Here is a 23,579-nt window from a genome sequence, read left to right as displayed (position 1 = left end):
GGGGGTGAAGGGAAGATGTGTTTGGTGGTGGCATCATGCTGGAGTTGGCGGAAATGGCGGAGGATGATCCTTTGAATGCGGATGCTGTGGGATGATAAGTGAGGACAAGGGGGACCCTATCATGTTTCTGGGAAGGAGGAGAAGGCGTGAGGGCGGATGCGCGGGAGATGGGCCGAACACGGTTGAGGGCCCTGTCAACGACCGTGGGTGGAAAACCTCGGTTAAGGAAGAAGGAGGACATGTCAGAGGAATGGTTTTTGAAAGTGGCATCATCAGAACAGATGCGACGGAGGCCAAGGAACTGAGAGAATGGGATGGAGTCCTTACAGGAAGCAGGGTGTGAGGAGCTGTAGTCGAGGTTGCTGTGGGAGTCGGTAGGCTTGTAATGGATATTGGTGGACAGTCTATCACCAGAAATTGAGGCAGAGAGGTCAAGGAAGGGGAGGGAAGTGTCAGAGATGGACCATGTGCAAATGATGGAGGGGTGGAGATTGGAAGCAAAATTAATAAATTTTTCCAGGTCCCGCCGAGAGCATGAAGCAGTACCAAAGTGATCATCGATGTACCGGAGAAAGAGTTGTGGGAGGGGGCCGGAGTAGGACTGGAACAAGGAATGTTCCACATACCCCATAAAGAGACAGGCATAGTTGGGGCCCTTTGGAGGAAGTGAGAGGAGTTAAAGGAGAAATTGTTCAATGTGAGGACAAGTTCAGCCAGACGGAGGAGAGTAGTGGTGGATGGGCATTGTTTGGGCCTCTGTTCAAGGAAGAAGCTAAGGGCCCTCAGACCATCCTGGTGGGGGATGAAGGTGTAGAGGGATTGGACGTCCATGGTGAAGAGGAAGCGGTTGGGGACAGGGAACTGGAAATTGTTGATGTGACGTAAGGTGTCAGTGGAATCACGGATGTAGGTGGGAAGGGACTGGACAAGGGGAGAGAGAAGGGAGTCAAGATAGCGAGAAATGAGTTCCGTGGGGCAGGAACAGGCTGACACGATCGGTCTGCCAGGACAGTTCTGTTTGTGGATTTTGGGTAAGAGGTAGAAGCGGGCCGTCCGAGGTAGAGCGACTATCAGGTTGGAAGCTGTGGGAGGAAGATCTCCAGAGGAGATGAGGTCAGTGACAGTCCTGGAAACAATGGCTTGATGTTCAGTGGTGGGGTCATGGTCCAGGGAGAGGTAGGAGGAAGTGTCTGCGAGTTGACGCTCAGCCTCCGCGAGGTAGAGGTCAGTGCGCCAGACAACAACAGCACCACCCTTGTCAGCGGGTTTGATGACAATGTTGGGGTTGGACCTGAGAGAACGGAGTGCAGTAAGTTCAGAGAGAGACAGATTAGAATGGGTGAGAGGAGCAGAGAAATTGAGATGACTAATGTCACGCCGACAGTTCTCAATGAAAAGATCAAGAGAAGGTAAGAATCCAGAGGGAGGGGTCCAGGTGGAGGGAGAATATTGGAGGTGGGTAAAAGGATCCGTTGAACGGGGAGAGGACTCCTGCCCAAAGAAGTGAGCACGGAGACGAAGACGGCGGAAGAAGAGTTCAGCATCGTGCCGAGCCTGAAATTCATTGAGATGAGGGCGTAAGGGTATGAAACTAAGTCCTTTGCTGAGCACTGAACGTTCAGCATCGGAGAGGGGACGGTCAGGGGGTATAGTGAATACACGGCCGGGGCTGGGATTGGAAGATGGGGTGGGGCCGATACTGAAACTAATGTCATTAACTCCAGTCTTTCTGGCATTTAAAAAAAAAAAATCAAATTCTCCAATAATGTGAATTAGATAAATAACATGTTGTAGTGAGACTGCTGAAAAAAATTCAAATAACTTAAGAGGAGTCTATATAATGTTATAGTTGTGGCCCTAGTTTTGTAATCAATCATATTACAGCCCTGTTTGATTTTGGCTCTGATCTCCTGACACTTTTAACCGTAAGGCAGCAATGATGATTTACAGATCTTTACCCAGCATTCACTCTTGTTACATGCTTGCCTTTATTATGTGCATTCTTGTAGATTAGCAAATGTCATTTGATATGGACAATCTTGGGGTCTATTTCCCCAATCTATCCAAATTTGTTTTGTGGTGTTCTCTCTTCCAGCATACGGCTCTGCAATTTTAATGCAATCATTAATGAAACTTAGAACACAGCACTCATGATGTACGAGAACAACAGCTTGCATTTATGCAGTGACTTTATATGGAAAATATCCCAAGGTGCTTCACATAAGCATAATCAGCCAAAACTCACTAAGCCAACAGAAATATTAAGGGGGACCAAAAGTTTGATCGAAGAGTTTTAAGGCTGTTCTCAAAGGAAGAGAGGAAGAAAGAGATTTAGGGAGGGATTTTCAAAGCTTGGGGCCTAGTTGGCTGAGGACACATCCTTCAATGGTGGGGCAAAGGGAATTCAAGATGTACAATACATTAGAGCTTTTGGAGGGTTGTAGGACTGGTGAAGATTACAGAGATGGGAGGGATGAGACAAGGAATTTAAACACAATGATAATTTTAAGCTTGGTGTTAGGGAACTGGGAGTCAATATGTATCAGAGGGGTGATTGATGAATAGAATTTGGTGTTGGTTATGATGAAGGCAGCAGAATTTTGGATGAATTGGTGTATGGAGGATGGGAGTACGGCCAGGGCACCATTGGCGTGTTTCTGGCTGGAGGTAACAAAGGCATGTACGAGGGTTTTTGCAACAGCCAAGCTGAGGTTGGCAAGTTTATTATGGAGGTGGTAGGAGGCAGCCTATGATAAATAGTTTGTCAGGCTGAATACTTATCTCAAGTTAAATCAGGTTGTAAATGTTTTGGTTCCACTTAAAACAGTGACCACGGAAATGGGTGAGAATCAGTGGTTTTTGTACAGATGTGATGGGAGCCAAAAACAATGGGATTTGCTTTCCAGATGTTTAATTGTAGGAAATTATGTCTCAACCAAAGCTTAAACGCCTTTTAAAAATTTACTTGTGGCCCCTCAGCTAACCAGCCAACTTTTCAGTGATTCATATTTCCATTTCAATGCCTATATTTTGTGACTTAATTTCCTTTCTGTCCCTCATGACATTTTATCAAAAGCCTTTTGGAAATCCAAATAATCGCTACCTACTGGGTCTCCTTCAACCAACATGCTAATCACATCTTCAAAAACACTTGACCACAAATTTATCATACACAATCTCTACTTTGCAAAACTATATGTGGCATCTGCAGTAACCTCTTCATTCTAAATGCTCACATGTCATCTTATTTTTCTGTAATTGGTGGGTGCTGCATGAAATCACCTTTATCAACCTTGATTGGCATTTGACTTTGATCATGATTTAATTTGGCTTGGTTGTCTGTCTTTGTTTAGTAATGTCCTTCAACAGGAGACTCTCTTGTAGACCCTGTGTACAAAACTGTGCATTATTTTGTGCAGTGTTTTTGCAGTGGTTTCTTAGCTTTAAATTGTCACTTGCAGAAATTGGGATGCTATTTGTATAGTTGCTAGATTAGATAAGGGAAATGGTGCACGTCGTATGATTAGTACCAAACGGCTTTAAAGAATTATTTAGGTATGAAAGCCACATAAATCTGACTCTGGAATTGGTTAAAGAAACAGTTCTGCCAAAAACTCATCAATCCGAAAAATTAACCATTTCCCTCTCCACGGAGGCTGCCTGGGCCGCTGAAATATTTCCACCATTTTCCATATTTATTTCGGGGTTTCTTCGGTATTTAGTGGAATCGTATTCAAGTTTTCTTGCTAAGGAATAGTCTCAGATCTCCTCATTCTGGTCTCAAATGCATAATGTTTAAGCAGTTAGATGGCCTGAGATTTCTGCTGCTCTTTGAGCAGTGCTTTGGATCTTTGACGCCTACCTGATAGGCGGTCACAGGTTTGGTTTAATCTCTTGCTTGAAAGACCACACCAACTGTACAGCAATTCTTCAGTACTGCACTGGGCTGGGCTCAGCATCAATCTTGGAAGACACTGCATTGCAGTAATAAAAAAATGTTAGAATGTTGTTCTAATGTATGAGACATTGAGGTGAGAAGTTAAATCCATTCCAGCGGTTCAGGTGGATGTTAAAAGTTCTCATGGAACAATTTGATAAGGTGAGAATTTTTCTGGTCAGTGTGTCTTCTGGTTTTCATTTCCTGTTAGCAGAATGCTGTTGTGTACAAAAGTGGCTGTCCAGTGACAATTGTCACTGCACCTTCATTCATTGTCTGAAGCTCGAGGGATTGTCTTTATGATGCAACAAGGTGTCCTGTTAATTCCAGCCTTTATTTTTATTCTGTTCACTTAATTTTGACTTCTCATGTCCAATATATTTTTCCATATTAAGAGAAAACTACATAAACTGGATTCACCATTATTCTGGAACATGGATAAATTATGAACAAGCGGGGAGCATTGATTAACGGATCCTAAATTACCTGACACGTCCCTGTGCCTATGGTAAGCCTCATGAAACAGATCCTTAAAGTGGTAGGAAATGTTTAGTATCTGGCAAATTCAGACCAGACCAGAGGTTATTGGCAGGTGTCAGTATGCACAGAGCCCATTCATTCTGGATTTGCTGTGCTATTGGGGCTCAGTGTTTATAGCCATGCCTTTCAGAATGTAGAAGATATTGCCACGTCATGGTTTCCATTCTGACAAGTATTGGGGATTATGTAGGAGCATACATTTGATGTCATTGTCATATTTGGTTGCATAATTCTCTCCCATACCATCTGGGCATACGCAAAGCAGGGTTTACAGTTTGAAGCCAAAAGATGTAGCGTTGATATAGTTGAGGTATTGTGCTCTGGTCACTGTGTGGTTGGGGAAAACAAAGATCTGACCATGTGAGCAAGGATACCATTCTGCCCTGGCCTTCCCCAAGAAGTGAGTATGGATATTCCTAGGGTTTTAATCAGCCTCCCTGACCTGAAAGCCAAACCTTTTTATCAGTTGAGGCAGAAAGTGATTTTGATAGAAAAAAATTCCATGGACAGATTGCTAATTTCTAACACCAGCAAATTATCTTTGAGTTATTTTGCTACTTCCAACCTGATTCTAATTTGGTAAATGTTCTTCAGTCTTTTTCAAGAAAAAGATAGGCTAAAGGAAGTGTATTTTAAACAATAATATTCTTGTTCAAATCCAGGAGTGCAGATATACAGGTCTAAGTTAGGTAGAAAAACTATAATAAGGGAAATAAGATGTAGTTTCTGAGGCATTGAATATAAAAGTGAAGTGATTGAAAAGAAAGACTTGCATTTATGTAGTGTCTTTACGATCATGCGAAGTGTCACCTGCTGCAAAACCTTGAGCTCTGGGTTTTGGAGTTCAGTGGCAGCTGGAGTCACAGTGATGCACCCACGAGGCTAAGTGGATAACACATGAGAGAGGTGGCCACACCACAGCTTAGGAGCCTGGAGGCAGAAAGGGAATGGCCGTGCGCCAGGTAGTGCAGGGATCCTGCTCACCAATTGATTTTCCATTTTGGATACTGGTGAGGGCATTGGTTCCTTGGAGTGCAGTGAGAGCCAGGTTTGTGGCATCACAGGCGGCTCTGCTGTACTGGAGGGGAGGAGGAAGAGCAGTAGTGTTAGGGGATTCGTTAATAAGAGGAGCAAACAGGTGTTTCTGTGGCCATAGACGTGACTCTAGAATGGTATGTTGCCTCTTGGGTGCCAGGGTCAAGGATGTCACATAGTGGCTGCAGGATATTCTTCTGTGGGGTGGTTATCAGCTAGAGGTCGTGGTCCACGTTGGTACCAATGACTTGGGTAGGAAAGGGGGTGAGGTCCTGAAAGCAGATTTCAGGGAGCTAGGAAGGAAATTGAAAAGTAGGACCCCTAATTCAGTAATTTCAGGATTACTCCCAGTCCCATGTGCAAGTGAGTATAGAAATAAGAGAATTGGGTGATTGAACTCATGGCTGGAAAGCTGGTCTAGGAGGGAGGGCATCAGATTTCTGAGGCATTGGGACTGGTTCTGGAGAAGTTGGGACCTGTACAAGCTGGGCAGTCTACACGGCAACAGGACTGGAATGAATATCCTCATGGAGATTTGCTAATGCTGTTGGGTGGGGGGGTTTAAACCACATTGGCAGGGGGCTGGGAACCTGAGGGCACATTCAGAGCAGGGAACAGGAGGTGGACAACTAGTGACAGAAGAAGAAAGGCAGAAGAACAGCTTAAAAAATGTGCAGCACAGGAATTTGGCAGTGTTAAAAGGTGTATATGTAAATGCAAGGAGTATAGTAAATCTAATGAGCTGAGGGCACAGATAGATGCATGGCAGCATGGTGGTATTGCTATAACAGAAACTTGGCTTAAAGAGGGGCAAAAATGGCAGCTCAACATCCCTGGATATAGTGTTTTCAGACAGGATAGAGGGGGGTGATTAAAAAAAAAGTTGGGTGTAGCATTATTGGCTAAAGAACCAATTACAGCTGTGAAGAGGAATGATATACTAAATAAGGTATCAAATGAGCCCTGTAAGAAGGGTCATACAGACTCAAAGCGTAAACTTTATTTCTCTCCCCACAGATGCTGTCAGACCTGAGTTTTTCCAGCATTTTCTGTTTTTATTTCCGATTTCCAGCATCAGCAGTCTTTTGCTTTTTATAAAATGAGGTCATATGGGTCAAGCTCAGAAATATATTTTTAAAAAATGGGCAGCCACACTGCTAGGAGTGTACCATAGACCCCCAAATATTGGAAGGGAGTTAGAAGAGCAAATATGTAAACAAATTTGAGTGCAAAAACAGTAGGGCAGTAACAGTTGGGGACATCAACTAACCTAATATCATTTGGGATACGAACAGTATGAAGAGCGCACAATTCTTGAACTGCATTCAAGAGGACTTTTGCAGCCAACACGTAACAAGCCCAATGAGAGGGGGCGCACTTCTAGATTTAGTCTTGGGAAATTAAGCTGGGCAAGTGGATGAAGTAGCATTGGCAGACCTTTTTGGAGATAGTGACCATAATATGATTAGATTTAGCATCATTATGGAAAAGGACAGCGATAGAGCAGGAGTAAAAGTTCTAAATTGGGGGAAGACAAATTTTACAAAGCTGAGAGGTGAACTGGCGAAAGTGGATTGGATACAGCTATTAGAAGGGAAATGATGTCAAATCAGTGGGAGGCATTCAAACGCGAGATTCTATGGGCACAGTGTAGACATGTCCCCACAAAGAAAAAGGGTGGCACTGCCAAATCTAGAGCCCCCTGGTTATCCAGAAGCATACAGGGTAGGATAAAGCAGGAAAGGAAAGCTTAAACTGTAGAAGGTGTAGAGGAGTATAGAAAGTACAAGAGTGACGTAAAAAAAGAAACTAGGAAAGCCAAGAGAGGATATGAAAAATATTGGCAGGTACAATCAAAGAAAACCCAAATATATTTTACCAGTACATTAAGAGCAAGAGAATAACTAAAAAAAAGGATAGGGCCAATCAGAGATGTACATAGTAATTTATACGTTTATACTGAAGATGTGGGCAGGGTTCTCAATGAGTACTATGTCTCTGTCTTCACTAAGGAGGGGTGATGCAGACCTTCTAGTTCAAGAGGAGGAGTGTGAAATATTAAATACAATAAGCGTAATGAGAGGGGAGGTACTGGAGGGACAAATATCCTTGAAGGTGGATAAATCACCAGGGCCAGATGGATTGTATCCCAGGTTGTTGAAGGAAGCCAGGGAGGAAATAGCGGATGCTTTGTGGATCATTTTCCAATCCTTACTAGATACAGGTGAGGTACCAGAGGATTAGAGGTCTGCGAGCGTTGTACCAATATTTAAAAAGAGTGTAAGGGATAGGCTAGAAAATTACAGGCTAGTCAGTCTGACTTCGCTGGTGGGCAAATTATTTGAATCAATTTTGAGACAGGATGAACTGTCACTCAGAAAGGCAGGGATTGATCAGGGATAGTCAGCATGGTTTTGCTAGGGGAAGATCGTGTCTTACTAACTTAATTGAGTTTTTTGCGGAAGTGACCAGGAGGATTGATGAGGGTAGTGCAATGGATGTTGTCTACATGGATTTTAAGGCATTTGACAAGGTCCCATGTGGCAGACTGGTCAAAAAATTGAGATCCCATGGGATACAGGGGCAGGTGGCAAATTGGATCCAAAATTGGCTCAGCGACAGGAAACAAATGGTAATGGTTGAAGGATGTTTTTGCGAATGGAAAGCGGTTTCCTGTGGTGTTCCACAGAGTTGTGTTGGAGCCCTTGCTGTTTGTTTTATATCTTAATGATTTGGACTTAAATGTGGGAGGCATGATTGGGAAATATGCAGATGACAGAAAAATTGGCAGTGTAGCTGATAGTGAAGAGGATAGCTATTGTTTCCAGATTCATATCAATGGTTTGGTTAAGTGGGTGTAAAAGTGGCAAATGGAATTCAATCCAGAAAAGTGTGGGTAATGCAGCTGGGGAGGGCAAACAAAGCAAGGGATTACTCCATAAACGGGAGGATATTGAGAGGAGTTGAGGAAGTGAGACACCTTGGAGTGCATGTCCAAAGGTCCTTGAAGGTGGCAGGACAGGCGGATAAGGTGGTCAAGAAAGCATATGGAAAGCATTCCTTTATTGGACAAGCTATTGAATACAAAAGCAGGGATGTAATGAAGGAACTGTATAACATACTGGTTAGGCCACAGCTGAAATTTTGCATTCAGTTCTGGTCGCCACATTACAGGAAAGACATAATTGCCCTGGAGAAAGTATAGAGGAGATTTACAAGAATGTTGCCAGGGCTTGAAAATTGCAGCCTTGATGAAAGATTGGATAGGCTAGGGCTGTTTTCCTTTCGAACAGAGGAGATTGAGAGGTGACCTAATTGAAGTGTACAAAATTGAGGGGCCTAAATGGGGTAAACCTGTTTTCCCTAGCTGAGAGGTCAATTACCAGGGGGCATAGATTTAAGCTGTTTGATAGAAGGATTAGAAGGGACATGAGATAAAACCTTTACATCCGGAGGGTAGTGGGCATCTGGAATTCACTGTCCACACTGGTGGTTGAGGCTGAAACACTCAACTCATTTCAAAGGTACCTGGATCTGCACCTGAAGTGCTAAAACCTGCAAGGCTATGGACTTGATGCTGGAAAGTGGGGTTAAAAATGATCAGCTCATTTCTTTTTTTTCACTGGCTGGTGCATACACAATGGGCTGAATGGCCTCTTTTTCTGCACCATAACTTTTCTATGGTTTTATGAAAGGGTGCTGCTGTTAGCAGGCCCTGAGCAGCTAGGGTTTGAAGAAGCCCTGGGAGCTATTTGGTGCAGCTGTTGGTTACAGTTTGGACCTCATGTGGTTTGCAGCTCTCAGAGAAGCCATAAGAGCTGTTAGCAGGCTCCAGGCAGTTAGGGCTCAAGAGAAGTCCTGGGAGTCATTTGTAGCTTGGTATAGCCAGGAGACTGGAGTTCAGAGAAACCCAGGACCAGCTAGCGGTCTGTGAAAGAGTTAGAAGTATGCCAGTAATTAGAGGTGGGCATACAGCTTTGTGAATCCCGTGGAACTCAGTATCAGGAAAAGAGATTGAACCATTGGGAAGTCAGCAGTCATTGGGACAGTCTGAGTCGGAGCAGCTTTTGAGGGAATTCAGAGGCTAAATCTTTAAAAGTCATAAATTGAAATCCCTCATGAGGGAGACCGTTTTAACGAGATATTATGACTCTGTGATCACTGATGTCTGCGTGAGTTGCTGATGAATCTATCAGATCTCTTGGTCGCATCTGCCATTTTAATGTGCAGTGTGGCGTGTTTGACTGCAGTTTGCCTGTTAATTCATGTTTACCTCGTTAATTGTGAATGTTAGAGTATAAGATAGATATTGTAAATTGCTTCATTTTTCTGGCTTGGTAAAATTTATATGTTTGTTTAAAACAGTAGAATCTTGTGGCTTTATTCTGTTAGTGGGTAACTAGGATTTCAAACATTGTCTACTTAAAACAAAACGTTATTGGCCCCTAACTGCATCATAACATTAAAATTATGAAAAGTTTTTGAGGGTAAATACTGAAGGATTGTTTCCACTGGTTGGTGAATCAATAATAAGGGAGCATTGAGTCAGTTTTATCACTATGGCAACGACTTGAATTTATATAGCATCTTTAACATAAAACATCAGGAGTATTAACAAACCAAATTGACAGCCACATAAGCCGATATTAGGGCCAACGACTTGGTAGGAGGTAGTCTTCAAGCAGATGAGAGAGAGGTCAACGGGCAGAAAGGTTTAGGGAGGGAATTCCAGAGCTTTGGGCTGGGCCAAGGCAGCTGAAAGCATGGCTTTGAATGGTGGAGCTCTGACATCATAAATTTATGCCTTTATTTCCACCGGATGAAATGGCAACAATCTCGATTTACCTTTGTAAGGCTTCTAGGTCTCTGTAGTACACCACCCCTCAATTTTTGCAGCACCAAAAAACAAAACGTTACCATAATCTCCATGCTTCTACTAATGTTAGATTGCCCCAATTCTGTAGCGTCACGACTCATTGGGGATAGTGCACTGTAATATCAAGCCCCACTGCTCCCTGAGCCACGACAAATGTGAAAAAGTTTGATCAACCCACCTAATTGTTTAATTTAGGTTAACAGAATAGAGCACCAGGTTTGTAAACGTAATAAGTAAATAACTGTTTATTGAACAAATTGCCTTTAGCCAGTGGCAAAGGAAAGAAATATGAACTGCTAACTTCTAACTTCATAACCTAAACTCTACCCCTTCTTAAATCCTTATACATGCACATACAAAACACATAAGACACACAAAAACATGGATTTTAAGGGTGGGATAGAACAGCTTAATAGCACCAATTCCAGAGTACAGGATTCAATGGGTTGATTTTGATTGAAGACTTTCAAGTTCCTTTTCAGGTCTTTGTTGATGACATAAGGTGGTCTTCTAGCACTTTTCGTATTTAGTTCACTGGTTGAGCACTTGCCTTTCAATGTCTCTAATGGTGATTTTCCCCTTTGCCTCTTGACAGGGGTTTTCAGAGAGAGAGAGAGAGCAGGTTATAAGAGATATGAGGAGAAAAAAACAGCTAGCTATTATTGTGGAATTACTGGAATCTTCCACACACAGGAGAGAGATGTTTTAGGTCTTTTTCCTTTCAGGCTAGGAGCTATTCTGCTGCACTGCTCTGACACAAACCTTGGTCACCTGGTCAGAAGCCAATTAAAATGTTGTTGCCAGGCAGCTCCCCATTAGACCAGACTCCTCCTCAGCACCATCCTGTCTTTCATGGCACACTGTTGTTCTGGGGCAGCAAAATTGTATATATCCCTCTTACTGTTCCAGTGGACATGTCTTTCAAACTGCAGTCATTGTAATTTTAATCCACAGTCCAACAGAAATAAAAAGATATATTCTTTACAGTAGCCATTTATTATCGTCAACAGCAATAATTTTTATTTATATAGTATCTTAATGTACTAACACATCCCAAGGGCCCCACAAAAGTGTTATCAAATACCAAGCTACATGAGATATTAGGACAGCTGGCCAAAAATTTGGTCAAAGAGGTTTTAAGGAGGAGAGAAAAGTAGAGAGGCTTAGGGAGAAAATTCCAGAGCTTAGGGCCTGGGCAGCTGAAGGCAATGGTAGAGCAAATGAAATTGGGAATGTGCAAGAGGCATTGAATGTGCAAGAATGTGCATTGGAGGAGTGTACAGAACCTGGAGGGTGATAGTGCTGGAAGAGATTACTGAGAGAGAGGGGCAAGGCTGTGGTGAGATTTGAAAACGAGGGTGAGAATTTAAAAATTGAGGTAATGTGGATCTGGAGCCAGTATAGCCCAATGATCACACTTGATGTGAGTTAGGATAGGGCAGCAGAGTTTTGGATGAGCCCAAGTTTATGGAGGATGCAAGATTGGAGGCTGGGCAGGAGCGCATTGAGACCAGAGGTAACAAAGGCAAGAATAATGGCAGAAATTAGGAATTTTGTCAGAGGAATGCTTTACTGCAGGAGGCTAGTGTTGCATGGAGTGTCCATAGGAAGGAACATAGGAACAGGAGCCCGTTCTGTTCTGCTGTTCAATCAGATCATGGGGAAGGCAGTGGCTTAGTGGTATTGTCACTAGACTGGTAACCTGGTCTGAGGACCTGGGTTCGAATCCCACCACAGCAGATGGTGGAATTTGAATCCAATAAAATTCTGGAACTAAAAGTCTAATGATGACCGTGAAACCATTGCCAATTGTCATAAACCCACCTGGTTCATTAATGTCCATTAGGAAATCTGCTGTCCTTACCCGGTCTGGTCTACATGGCCCAGCAATGTGGTTGACTCTTAAATGCCCTCTGAACATGGGCAATTGAGGATGGGCAGTAAATGGGCAATGCCCACATCCCATGAACGAATAAGATCATGGCTAGTATGCAACTTGATTCTTTTCGCACACCTTGGGTCTGTATCCCTTAATGCCCTTGCCTAATAAAAGTCTAGCAATCTCAATTTTGAAAGAGTCTGCTTTTTTGGGGGACAGTTTCAGATTCCTGTTGACCTTTGTGTGAAGAAGTCTGAATTCAGTCCTGAACGGCCTAGTTCTAATTTTTAAGTCATGCCCCCTTGTTCTGGAGAGGGTATACAGAAAGAAGCTATCAAATCAGCTGAAGCTTAGCTCTGAAGAAGGCTCATGCGGACTCGGAACGTTAACTCTGTTTCTCTTTCCACAGATGCTGTCAGACCTGAGTTTTTCCAGCGTTTTCTGTTTTTATTTCATATTTCCAGCATCCGCAGTATTTTGCTTTTATTCAATTATCCTTATTGATTACGTTTTGTACGTGTCCACTAACTTTGTGATTTTTGTACTTGGGGGCCCCTAATCTCTGCTCATCCACAGTTCTTAGCTTTCCATTGTTGAGAAAGTGCCCTGATCTATCTTTCTTGGGTCTGAAGTGGATGACATCTCACTTTCCCACATTGAAGTCAATCTGCCACAGCTTTGCCCCCTCACTTCATTTATTAATGTCTCCATTTCAACTTCCTGCTCCCATCTACGCTACTTACTATTTTTTCATTCATGGGATATAACATCACTGGCAAGGCCTGCATTTTTTGCCCATCCGTAATTGCCCTTGAGAAAGTGTTGGCTAGCCACCTTCATGAGCCTCTGCAATCTGCCTGTAGAAGGTACTCCCACAGTGCTGTCAGACAGGGAGTTCCAGGATTTTGACCCAGGGACAATGAAATACAATATATTTCAAAGTCAGGATGGTGCGTGACTTGGAGGGAACTTGCAGGTCAGTTGTCCTTGTCCTTCCAGATGGGAGAGGTAGCAGGTTTGGGAAGCACTTAGCAAGTTGCTACGGTGCCTCTTGTAGATGGTACCCACTGCTACCACTGTGCACTGGTGATGTAGGGAATAAGTGTTTAGGTTGGTGGGTGGGTGTCAATCAATCAGGCTGCATTGTCCTGGAGGGTGTTGAGCAGAGTGTTGTTCGAGCTGCACCCATCCTTGCAAGTGTAGACCATTCCACCACACTCCTTGTAGTTGGTGGAAAGGCTTTGGGGTGTCAGGAGGTGAGTCACTCATTGCAGAATACACAGCCTTTGACCTACTTTTGTAGCCGCAGTACTTGTATATCTGGTTCAGTTGCGTTTCTGGTCAATAGTGACGCATTGGCACCACAATACCACCCCCTCCCCCACCTCCACATTCCTAAGATGGTGATGGTAATGCTATTGAATGTTAAGAGGAAGTAGTTAGAATCTTGCTGGGGATGATCATTGCCTAGAAGTCATGTGGCATGAATTTATGTGAATGTCTCTATTGCTTTTTCAAGTCATTTATAAATATAGTGGAAAGCTGCAGCCCCCATACAGATGGTTGGAAATAGCCCTATTCACATCCTGCCGATTTGAGTATGTACCTGTTTTCCCTGCTCTCTGACTTCTACCTCCTTTTCAATCCAGTTGGTTGCCTCCAATTCCATGCCTGTTAATTTTTTAAGTCTCTTATGTGGAACCTTGTTGAATGCCTTCTGAAAGTCCATATAAGTAACATCCATACACATTTCTTTCTTTATCAACCACATTAGTTATGCCTCAAAAAAGTTAACTAGATTTGTTAGACACAACATAGCCTTTACAGATCCATGCTGGCTCTCCAAGTTTATGTTTATCTAAATGCTCAGGCATCAACAATGCTATCAAATGGCACTTGCTTAGCAATAATCTGCTCACTGACGCACGGTTTGGGTTTCGCCAGGGCCACTCAGTTCCTGACCTCATTACAGCCTTGGTTCAAACATGGTCAAAAGAACTCAACTCCCAAGGTGAGGTGAGAGTGACTGTCCTTGACATCAAGCCCGCATTCGACCAAGTGTGGCATCAAGGAGCCCTAACAAAACTGGAGTCGATGGGAATCGGGGGGAAAACTCTCTGCTGGTTGGAGTCATACCTATCACAAAGGAAGATGGTTGGGGTTGTTGGAGGTTAGTCATCTCCAGCTTCAGGACATCACTGCAGGAGTTACTCAGGGTAGTGTCCTCGGCCCAACCATCTTCAACTGCTTCATCAATGACCTTCCTTCCATCATGGATCAGAAGTGGGGAAGTTCACTGATGATTGCAAAATGTTCACAATTCACGATGACTCAGATACTGAAGCAGTCCATGTACAAATGCAGCAAGACCTAGGCAATATCCAGGCTTGGGCTGACAAATGGCAAGTAACATTATTGCCACACAAGTGCCAAGCAATGACCATCTCCAACAAGAGAGAATCTAACCATCACCCCTTGATGTTCAATGGGATTACCATCACAGAATCCCCCACTATCAACATCCTGGGGGTTGCCATTGATGAGAAACTGAACTGGACTAGCCATATAAATACTGTGGCTACAAGAGCAGGTCAGAGGCTGGGAATCCTGTGGTGAGTAACCCACCACCTGACTCCCCTAATCCTGTCTACAATTCACAAGGCACAAGTCAGGAGTGTGATGGATAACTTCCCATTTGCCTGGATGAGTGCAGCTCCCACAACACTCAAGAAGCTTGACATCGTCCAGGACAAAGCCTGCTTGATTGGCACCACATCCACAAACATTCACTCCCTCCACCACCGACACACAGTAGCAGCAGTGTGCACCATCGACAAGATGCACTGCAGGAATTCACCAAGGTTCTTTAGACAGCACCTTCCAAACCCACGACCATTACCATCTTGAAGGACAAGGGCAGTAGATAGGTGGGAACACCACCGCCTCCAAATCACTCACCGTCCTGATTTGGAAATATATCACCGTTCCTTCACTGTCGCTGGGTCAAAATCCTGGAACCCCTTTTCTAACAACACTATGGGTGCACCTACACCACTTGGACTGCAGCGGTTCAAGAAGGCAGCTCACCACCGAGTCACCAATTTTTAAAAATTACATTAAGTCACATTAGTTCCTCTTATTGTCTCTGGTATTTAATCCTCGTCCTTTACTGTGAAGGCTGATTATAGATATAAGGTAGACATTTACCTGTCATTTTCTGGTGCGATGATCAAGTACCAGCAATTTGTCTGTGTGTCTGACCATCTCGCACTGTAGAAAATTTATGATGCAGAAGGAGGCTGTTTAGCTCATCATGACTAAGCCAGCCAGAACAGAAGCTGTAGCCTAATCCCATTTTCAAAGTCTTGGTCCGTAGCCCTGTAAGTTATCACGTTTCAAGTGCACATCCAGGTATCTTTTCAATGTGGCGATTTTTCAGACCCCCAGTACCACCCTCTGGGTGGAAAACAACCTCAACTCCCTTCTAGTCTTCTGCTAATGACTTTACATATTAGCCTGTTAGTTATTAAGCTGACTGCTAAGAAAAACAGACCTTTCCTTTCCAGGCCCCTCATAATTCTATCCACCTCCATTAAATCTCCCCTTAGCTTCCTCTGTTCCAAAGAGAACAACCTCAGCCTAACCAATCTTTCTTTATAACTAAGATTTGCCATTCCAGGCAACATTATTGTAATCTCTCTGTATCCTTTCTAGAATGATATCCTTGTTGTGTGGTGATCAGAACTGTACGCAGGACTCTGGCTGTGGCCTAATAAATGTTTTATACAGTTCTAGCATAACCTCCCAGCTCTGTACTCCTCTGGGCTTTCTGCAGTATTGGAAAGCTTTCCTTCTCTGCCTTATCCTATGCCATATGCTCTTTGACATTCATAGGGGAGGTTGGGGGTGGGGGGTGTGGGGTGGTCTAGATTTGGGAGTGTCTTTTTTTTCTTTATGGGAACATATTTATTCTGAACCCCGTATCTCCTTTGAAAGCCTCCTGCTGCTTTGACATTGATTTGCCTTCAAGTGGCTGTTTCCAGTCCACTTTTGCCAATTCACGTTTCAGCTTAGTAAAATTGGTCTTTTCCCCAATTTAAAAGTTTTATTATTGGTCTTTTTTTTTTAACCTTTTCCATAAGAGTGCTAAATCTAACTGCATTATGATCACTCTCACTAAAATGCTCTCCCACTGATACCCCTTCCACACACCCAACTTCATTTCCTAAAATCAATCCAAAGCTGTCCCTTCTCCTGTTGGGCTTGCTATGTACTTTCTGATAAAAGTTTGTCCCAATGCATTTTAAGAATTCTGCGGGTTCTATACCCCTTACACTGATTCTTTCAGTTAATTTTAGGGTAATTGAAATCTCTCATTACTGTCCTTTTGTTGTATACTTCTCGACAATTTGACTGCATATTTTCTCTTTTAGTTCTCTCTGACTGTTTGTGGGGGTTTAATCGTTTAGTCCCAGGAGGGTGACCATAAGATCTCTTCTGTTCTGTTCTCCTCTTTTCACTCTTGCACCACCCCATGCACCAGAGTATCTATAGCATTTCTAATGATTTTGAAAATTTTTAATGCTGTCTATTTAAAATCAAAGCAGCAATATTCTGATTTTGTATTGTACCAAAATATACTATTATATGTGGACTCAAAAGAGCTGATGTGCTGTGGTGTTTATGCTCGATATTCTTTGTATGTCCAGCAGTACATTGTATAGCCAGATTAGCATTTTGGGCTGTGTCTTAATCTTTACCATCCGCATAAACCTTTTACATTCCACCAGCTGTCATTATCCCAGAAAAATTGTCTCTGCATGGAACACAAAGGGATCTACCCATAATACTTGCTATTGAAACCCTAAACACTGCTGAGTACATGTCACTGTTGGCCAGTTAGTATATTACACATATATAATCTACCCAAGTGGAGATAGATTCAGGTGGTGATTCTGCCACTGTGGATGGTGGTACAGATGTTCATCGTTAAGCTTCAACTTGTTGAACTCCCCATGCCTTTTGCAGGAGGACGGTGATGATGAAAGTGACGCCCATCCCTCTTTACTCCAAATTTTAGGGTTGGAGGGTTGTAGTGTGAAATAGTGCGTTTTATTTTGTATTAGTTTGCTAGCCCTCATTATTTTCTTAGACTTGGGTTGCCTTTGTGGAATCAGTGTAGAGTTATGAACTCCCAATTGAATATGACCATTAAATTTAATTCTACACTTATCAAGATTCCATTGCTGGCATTTTTTAAAAGCACTCCCTATGTAAAATTGTTTCTAGATTTTTCTCATTAATCTGTACGATCACAGTACATGTGAAAAATAAAACATTCAGCCAAAGATGTAATTGAGCCCTTGTGAGTCCAATATGATATGAACTCCTATTTAACTTTGAGGTAAGCTTTTGAGCCCATATCTTCTCTGTAACCAAGACTGCCTACATGCACCTCTGTGATTACGCATCTCTACCGCAGCTCACCTGTTGCTGAAATCCTCATCTTGTACCCTCCATAATCTTGATCCCATTGAAAACTCTGCTGGTATCCTAACTCTCACCAAGTCCCATCGACCCTGTGCTAGTTGACCTACCTTGGCGTTGCCAGACTGGGAAGCCTCGATTTTAAAATTATCATCCTTATTTTCAAATCCCTCCATGGCCTCACCCCATTCTGTATCCCTGTAACCAATATTTTGATCACCTGTCCTAATATCTCCTTATGTAGCTCAGTGTCATATTTTGTTTGATAACACTCCTGTGAAGCATCATGGGATTTTCTGCAATGGTAAAGTTGTTGTATAAATGCAGGTTGTTTTTCAGATTACCTCAATTTTTTTAATGTTACAATCAGCCATTAACTAATGTTTTCCTTTTCACTCATTGCTGCAACCATTTTACTCGTGTGAGCTGCATCTGCACTTGCTTTGAGTTTAGTTATGTGTGATGTATTTTGCCAGTTTTGCTGGCAATTTTCTAGAAACTGTTGGCTCCTAGGAACAAAATGGAAGAAAAGCTTCGCAACTCAATGACCTGAAACTATACCGTTCTGAGTTGCTGAATCCATTCATTTCATCAAATAGAATTGCTTCAACTGAGATTTAAATTGGCAGCTTTATAGACTGAAACTTAGCGGTTGAAGAACTGCACATCTAGGAAGTGTAATTTTAGTTGTGGAGAAAACATCACATTGATGTCGGGGCATAACATCTCGAGTTCCTTAAAGTTTGTTGTTTATAAATAAGATTGTGCACCAAAGCTAAATTACTGTTGACCTTTCCGAAACGAGTGAGTCTGCATCTTCTCCTGATGCAGGATGGTGTAAATCTGGTCCACGTGTAAAATTAATCTTGCATGAGTAAATTGGATTGAGGATGATTTAACTTTCAAATCCAGCTCTCGACAACTAGGTCTTTTCCCATTTGTTGTTGGAACCCAATCCTAAGATTTGTTTTTCAACTGACCCAAGTTCTTAGGAAAACTATGCAATGACCTTGTAGACAAAGGTGGCTTTGGTAAAGTCAGCTTAAAGTCAGGCTGTCATAACCGATTTTATATTTTTAATTCTTAGTGATATATTTTGTGACTTTAATTAAAGGTTATCATCAAAATGAGAGTTCAATTTTTAAAAAAAAATTGTCACCTTGGGCTTTCTCGATTAATTCTTTTATCAAATGACAGCTCCTTCAGTTCTCAGTGCTGTTCTCAAACTGTCCATTAGGAAGTGTTCAAGAAGGACCCAGTTAGTATTACTTACCATCTTATTGTTAACTGTGCCACTAGTCAGCCACTGGAAGGTATATGGGAATACTGTGGATTCTCTTACCCTGTGACATCTGCTTCCCCATCAAACTGCTCAAGTTTGTGAGGAACTATAAATGTGAGCCTACATCCTATATCTATGGATCCAGGCATTTAACTTCCACTAAGTTTAATTAAAGTGAGGAGCTTGGGTTTTTTTTGCCCCTTTTGAAGTTTAGTCCTGGAGCTGTGATTAATGTTTGGGTATGATTCAAAGGGCATTGGCAGCTCCAAGTTCTGTTCTGTTTGTATTTGGGATGTGAACAAGGTAACATTTGTGGTTGTCTATGTTGTGGTGACAGTGCTCCCACAGTGGAGTTGGGTAGGGAATTCCAGGCTTCTAATCCAGTAGTGATGGAAGAATAACAATCCAAGATATGGCACTTGACCTGGAGGTGATGATTCTGCACTTGTTATTCTTGATGGTCGAGACTACAGGGGAGGGGGATGCTGTCAAAGTAAAATAGGTGAGTTGCAACAGTGCACCCTGTAGGTTATCCATATTGCATCCAAAGTGTGCCAGTGATAGAGGGGTGGATATCCAGAGGGAGGGACACAAATTGAACAAGCCGCTCTTTTCTAGATGGTAGTGAACTTTTGAAGTGTTGTGATTGCATTCATCCAGGTGAGTATTCCATCTCGCTCTTGACTTGGGCCTTCTAGATGGTGGAGAGGCTCTAACAGTCACTTATGAGTCACTTCTCAGAGTACCCAGCCTGTGTTCTGCCCTTACAGCCGCATAGTTGATGTGGCTGGTCCAGTTCGGATTTTGCTCGTTGTTAACTGTCAGGATGTTGATGGCAGGTGCCTCAGCGATGGTAGCTTTGAAAGTCGAGGGCAGGATTGCTGGTTGGGCTTTTCTCTTTTTTTTGACATGGCCATTACCCCTCATTTATGTAGTGTAAATATTACCAGGTGTTTCTCATCCCAAGTCTGGATATCCAGGTCCTGTTGTAAACTGTCTCGGGCAGCTTCATTATCTGAGGTATTGTGAATGTAAACTGAACACTAGTGTTATCAGCAATGAAGCAGAAAAATGATTAGATTAGGGAAGCTCCCTTGAGGATCTCCTGCAATAATATCTGGTCTCTGGTAACCTTTTTTGCCAGGTTTGACTCTAACCATTGGAGGACTTTTTTCCCCCGATTCAGTTTTGGAAGGCCTCCATAGTGAATGCTTCCTTGATGTTAAGGGCAACCTTTCCTCTGACTTTCGACTCTTGCGTCTATGTCTAGATCAACACTGGTGAAGTACGGAGCTGAATAGTTCTGTCGGAATTCTAATTGATGAGCAGCTATTGTTTAAGGCTATTCATGACTCATCACTTTATTGTTGATTGGGAGGTTGGCTGGGATAAATTTGTCTTGATAAGACTATCTGGGCAATTTTCCACATGTGTCTGTCAGGTAAATGACAGTGTCGCAGCCATACTGGAACAGCTTAGCTTGGCGAGTGATTAACTCTGGTGTGCAGGTCTTCAAGACTACCAGCAGGATATTGTCAGTGTCTGCCACTTTGTGAACTGAATTCTGCTGAAGGCAGACAGATGGTGGGGAGATCAGGCTGAGTAGGATCATCCACTCAGCACTTTTGGCTGAAGATGCTTGCAAATATTTTAACCCTGCCCAAGAGGCCAATCTTTAAATAAACCTAAATAGTGAGTATTGGCAAGAGATGAGCTTTCAACCAAATATCTGTGCCATCAATAGGTGCCTATTTTCACCTCATTAACATCACCCGTTTCTGCCCTGCCTTGGCTATTCTGCTGCTAAAATCCTCATCCATGCCTTTTTTTACTTCTAGACTGGCCTCTCACATTTTACCCTCTGTAATCTTGAGGTCACCTTAAACTTTGCTACCCATGTCCTTCTCACGCAAGTCCTGTTAATCCATCAGTGGATTTCCTTCAACCACCAAGGCCCTAAGCTCTGGAATTCCCTCCCTAAATCTCTCAACCTCGCTTTCTTCCTTCAAGACACTGCTTAAAACCTACCTTTTTTGACCAAGCGTATGGTTATCTGCCTTTAATACCCTATGTGGTTCTTGTTTTGTATTTTGTTCCAGAATGCCTCTGAAACGCTTTGGGATGTTTTATTACGTTAAAGATGCTATACAAATTGTTGTTACTCTTTGGCTCGATGGAGTACTGTTACGGCCAAGTCTGATCCTGTCTCATCTAACTGTATGGTTTGAGTGAGGGGTGTGTTGAGGTGTTAAACACCAGTTTCTCTATAGGTGGGCATTTCACAATTCTGGTCACCACATTACAGGGAGGGTGTGAATGTGCCGGAGCGGATACAGAGGAGATGCCAGAACTGGAGAATTTTGGCTACGAGGAAAGATTGGATTATTTTCTTTGAAGGAGTGATTTAACTGAGATGTATAAAATTGAGGTGGATAGGAGGGACCCATTTCCCTTAGCACAGAGGTCAGTAACTAGTGGGAATAGATTTAAAGTAACTGGTAGAAAGATTGGAGGAAAGTTGACAATTTTTTCCACCAAAAGGTGGTGTGCGGCCTGGAACTGACTGCCTGAAAGGGTGGTAGAGGTAGAAACCCTTTTTATATATAAAAAAAATAACACTTAGATGTTCACTTGAAGTGCCATTACCTACAAGGCTACAGACCGAGAGTTCGAAAGTTGGGGATAGCTCTTCAGGCCGCAAAGTTGATGGACCTCCTCCTGTGCTGCAAATTTCCATGATTCTAGGATTCAAATACTTGGGCTGGGAATTGGCGTGGGTGAGCCTGGAAAATTTGGAGAGGAGCCAAAAGTCTGTTGACTTTGGCAGGAATTTCTGGTTCTGCCAATGGCAGGACCAGTAAATCCCACCCTTTGGTGTAGATTGGTTATGTCCAGGGGAGCAGGAGCACTGCAGCTGTGGTCTCTTTGGTATGGTTCACCTTGTACCCCAAATGTAGATAACATTACTTCCATCATGTTTGGTTTATGGTGTTTGGTCCTGATGTCCTAGGTGCAAACCATTTACTAAACATTACACTGGATAATGTGTAATTGAGGTAATGGAACTTGAAACCCATCACTTTATTACTAACTGCCCTCATTAGAATATGGCCATTCAACTACAAATAGCCTCCATGATTTGAATTAGTAGTGAATTACTTACCAAGAACCAATCACCAGATCAGTTCATGCCTACGCCCCAACATGAGGAACTAGATGAGAGAGGAACAACTCTTCTCTGGATTTTACTGTCATCCTATTTTGCATGTTGATAGGACTCTCGTAAAGAGTGTTTAATCAAATGCACAGAGATTATAATTGGTATGTTACTAAACATGCCATTAGAATCATATCTCTTGATTGAATTTTTCCTTTACAAAATGGAAGGATTTGGCATTATCTGGAAATTTGGGATGATCTGGGATGTTTTTTAAAAAAGTCTTAAGTTGAACTTGGAACTGTCAACAAGCAGGCCGCTTCCAAGAAATCACCTGACCTTAATGATACTTGAGGAAGACCTGGTTGTTTGTTTTGAACAGTGATCATTTTGACTGATGGGGGAAAAACTAAAAATGCAAAGGTTGGTAAATTGCTGGAAATCACGTGGGAGAGAGAAAAAAACTTGCTGGTTTTGAAGGCAGTTTTGTTGGGCAACAAGCTGAGGAAGGAGGGCTACCCTAACTGGCTCACTTGCGAGCGCTCTCTCTCTACCTTGCCTACAATTGTGTGTGGCTATCAATCTGTAGCCAGAGAACCCTCATCTGAGTGTAAATGGTCTGCATTTGGACCTGCAAAGGTGAGACCAGTTGGTGAGAACTTCCAGATGTCCAGCTTTCAGTTTATCAGTCATTTTGTTGATCTTGCGCTCCAGCCCTGCATATTCTTGCACCAGGTCAACAGCGTCGAGACCCTTCAAACTTTATGCTCTATTTTATAATGCTCATTCTCTAAAGCCCACCTCTGCAGAGAGACTCTGTTTGTCATTTGTTTGTCTGTGTGTGTTCTGGGGGAATTCTTTAGGAAGAGATGGATAGTTACACTTCCGGAATACAATTGTGTATTAATCAGTACTTGCAACTTGTTAAAAAGAAGTTTCATTTTATAATAAACAATTGTTCGGAGTTATTGAAAGAAGCCTGGTTGAAGACTCTTTTATTCTGGATGCCAGTAGGGAAATAGACGATTGGCTACTTTGGTGAGAAAATTAAATGTTTAATGGTACGGCCTGCAGAGTGGTGGGTCTAGATCATATGCGTACTCCTCCCATCCCGGCCGTAATGATGCTCCCTCTTTCTAATGAATGCTTGTCTTTTTCAGATAGCCAAACTTCTGCAGAAAGATGGAGAGACCGAGCTCCAAATGAGAATTGAAATTGGAAATATGAAGCAGGAGTTAGCAACGATCAGCATGATGGATGAGTTTGCTAGATATGCACGGCTGGAGCGCAAGATCAACAAAATGACCGATAAGCTGAAAACTCACGGTACTGAGGAACCTATCTCTCTCTCTCTTTAGTAAGACTGCAGCAGGCAAAAGCAAAATA

The 23,579-nt window shown here is 42.7% G+C and overlaps 1 protein-coding gene across 1 annotated transcript in view; it reads left to right on the top strand.

Moving 5' to 3' along the window:
- Positions 1-23,579, top strand: part of get1 (guided entry of tail-anchored proteins factor 1) — a 44,574-nt gene that overhangs the window by 6,607 nt on the left and 14,388 nt on the right. Inside the window, exon 2 of the mRNA XM_078560276.1 lies at positions 23,354-23,519. Within this exon, the coding sequence (XP_078416402.1) occupies positions 23,354-23,519 (166 nt within the window). The remainder of the gene's footprint in view (positions 1-23,353; positions 23,520-23,579) is intronic.

Source organism: Cetorhinus maximus, chromosome 16 (assembly GCF_964194155.1).
Source record: "Cetorhinus maximus chromosome 16, sCetMax3.hap1.1, whole genome shotgun sequence".
Taxonomy (NCBI): Eukaryota; Metazoa; Chordata; class Chondrichthyes; order Lamniformes; family Cetorhinidae; genus Cetorhinus; species Cetorhinus maximus.
This window is presented reverse-complemented; position numbering and strand designations above follow the sequence as displayed.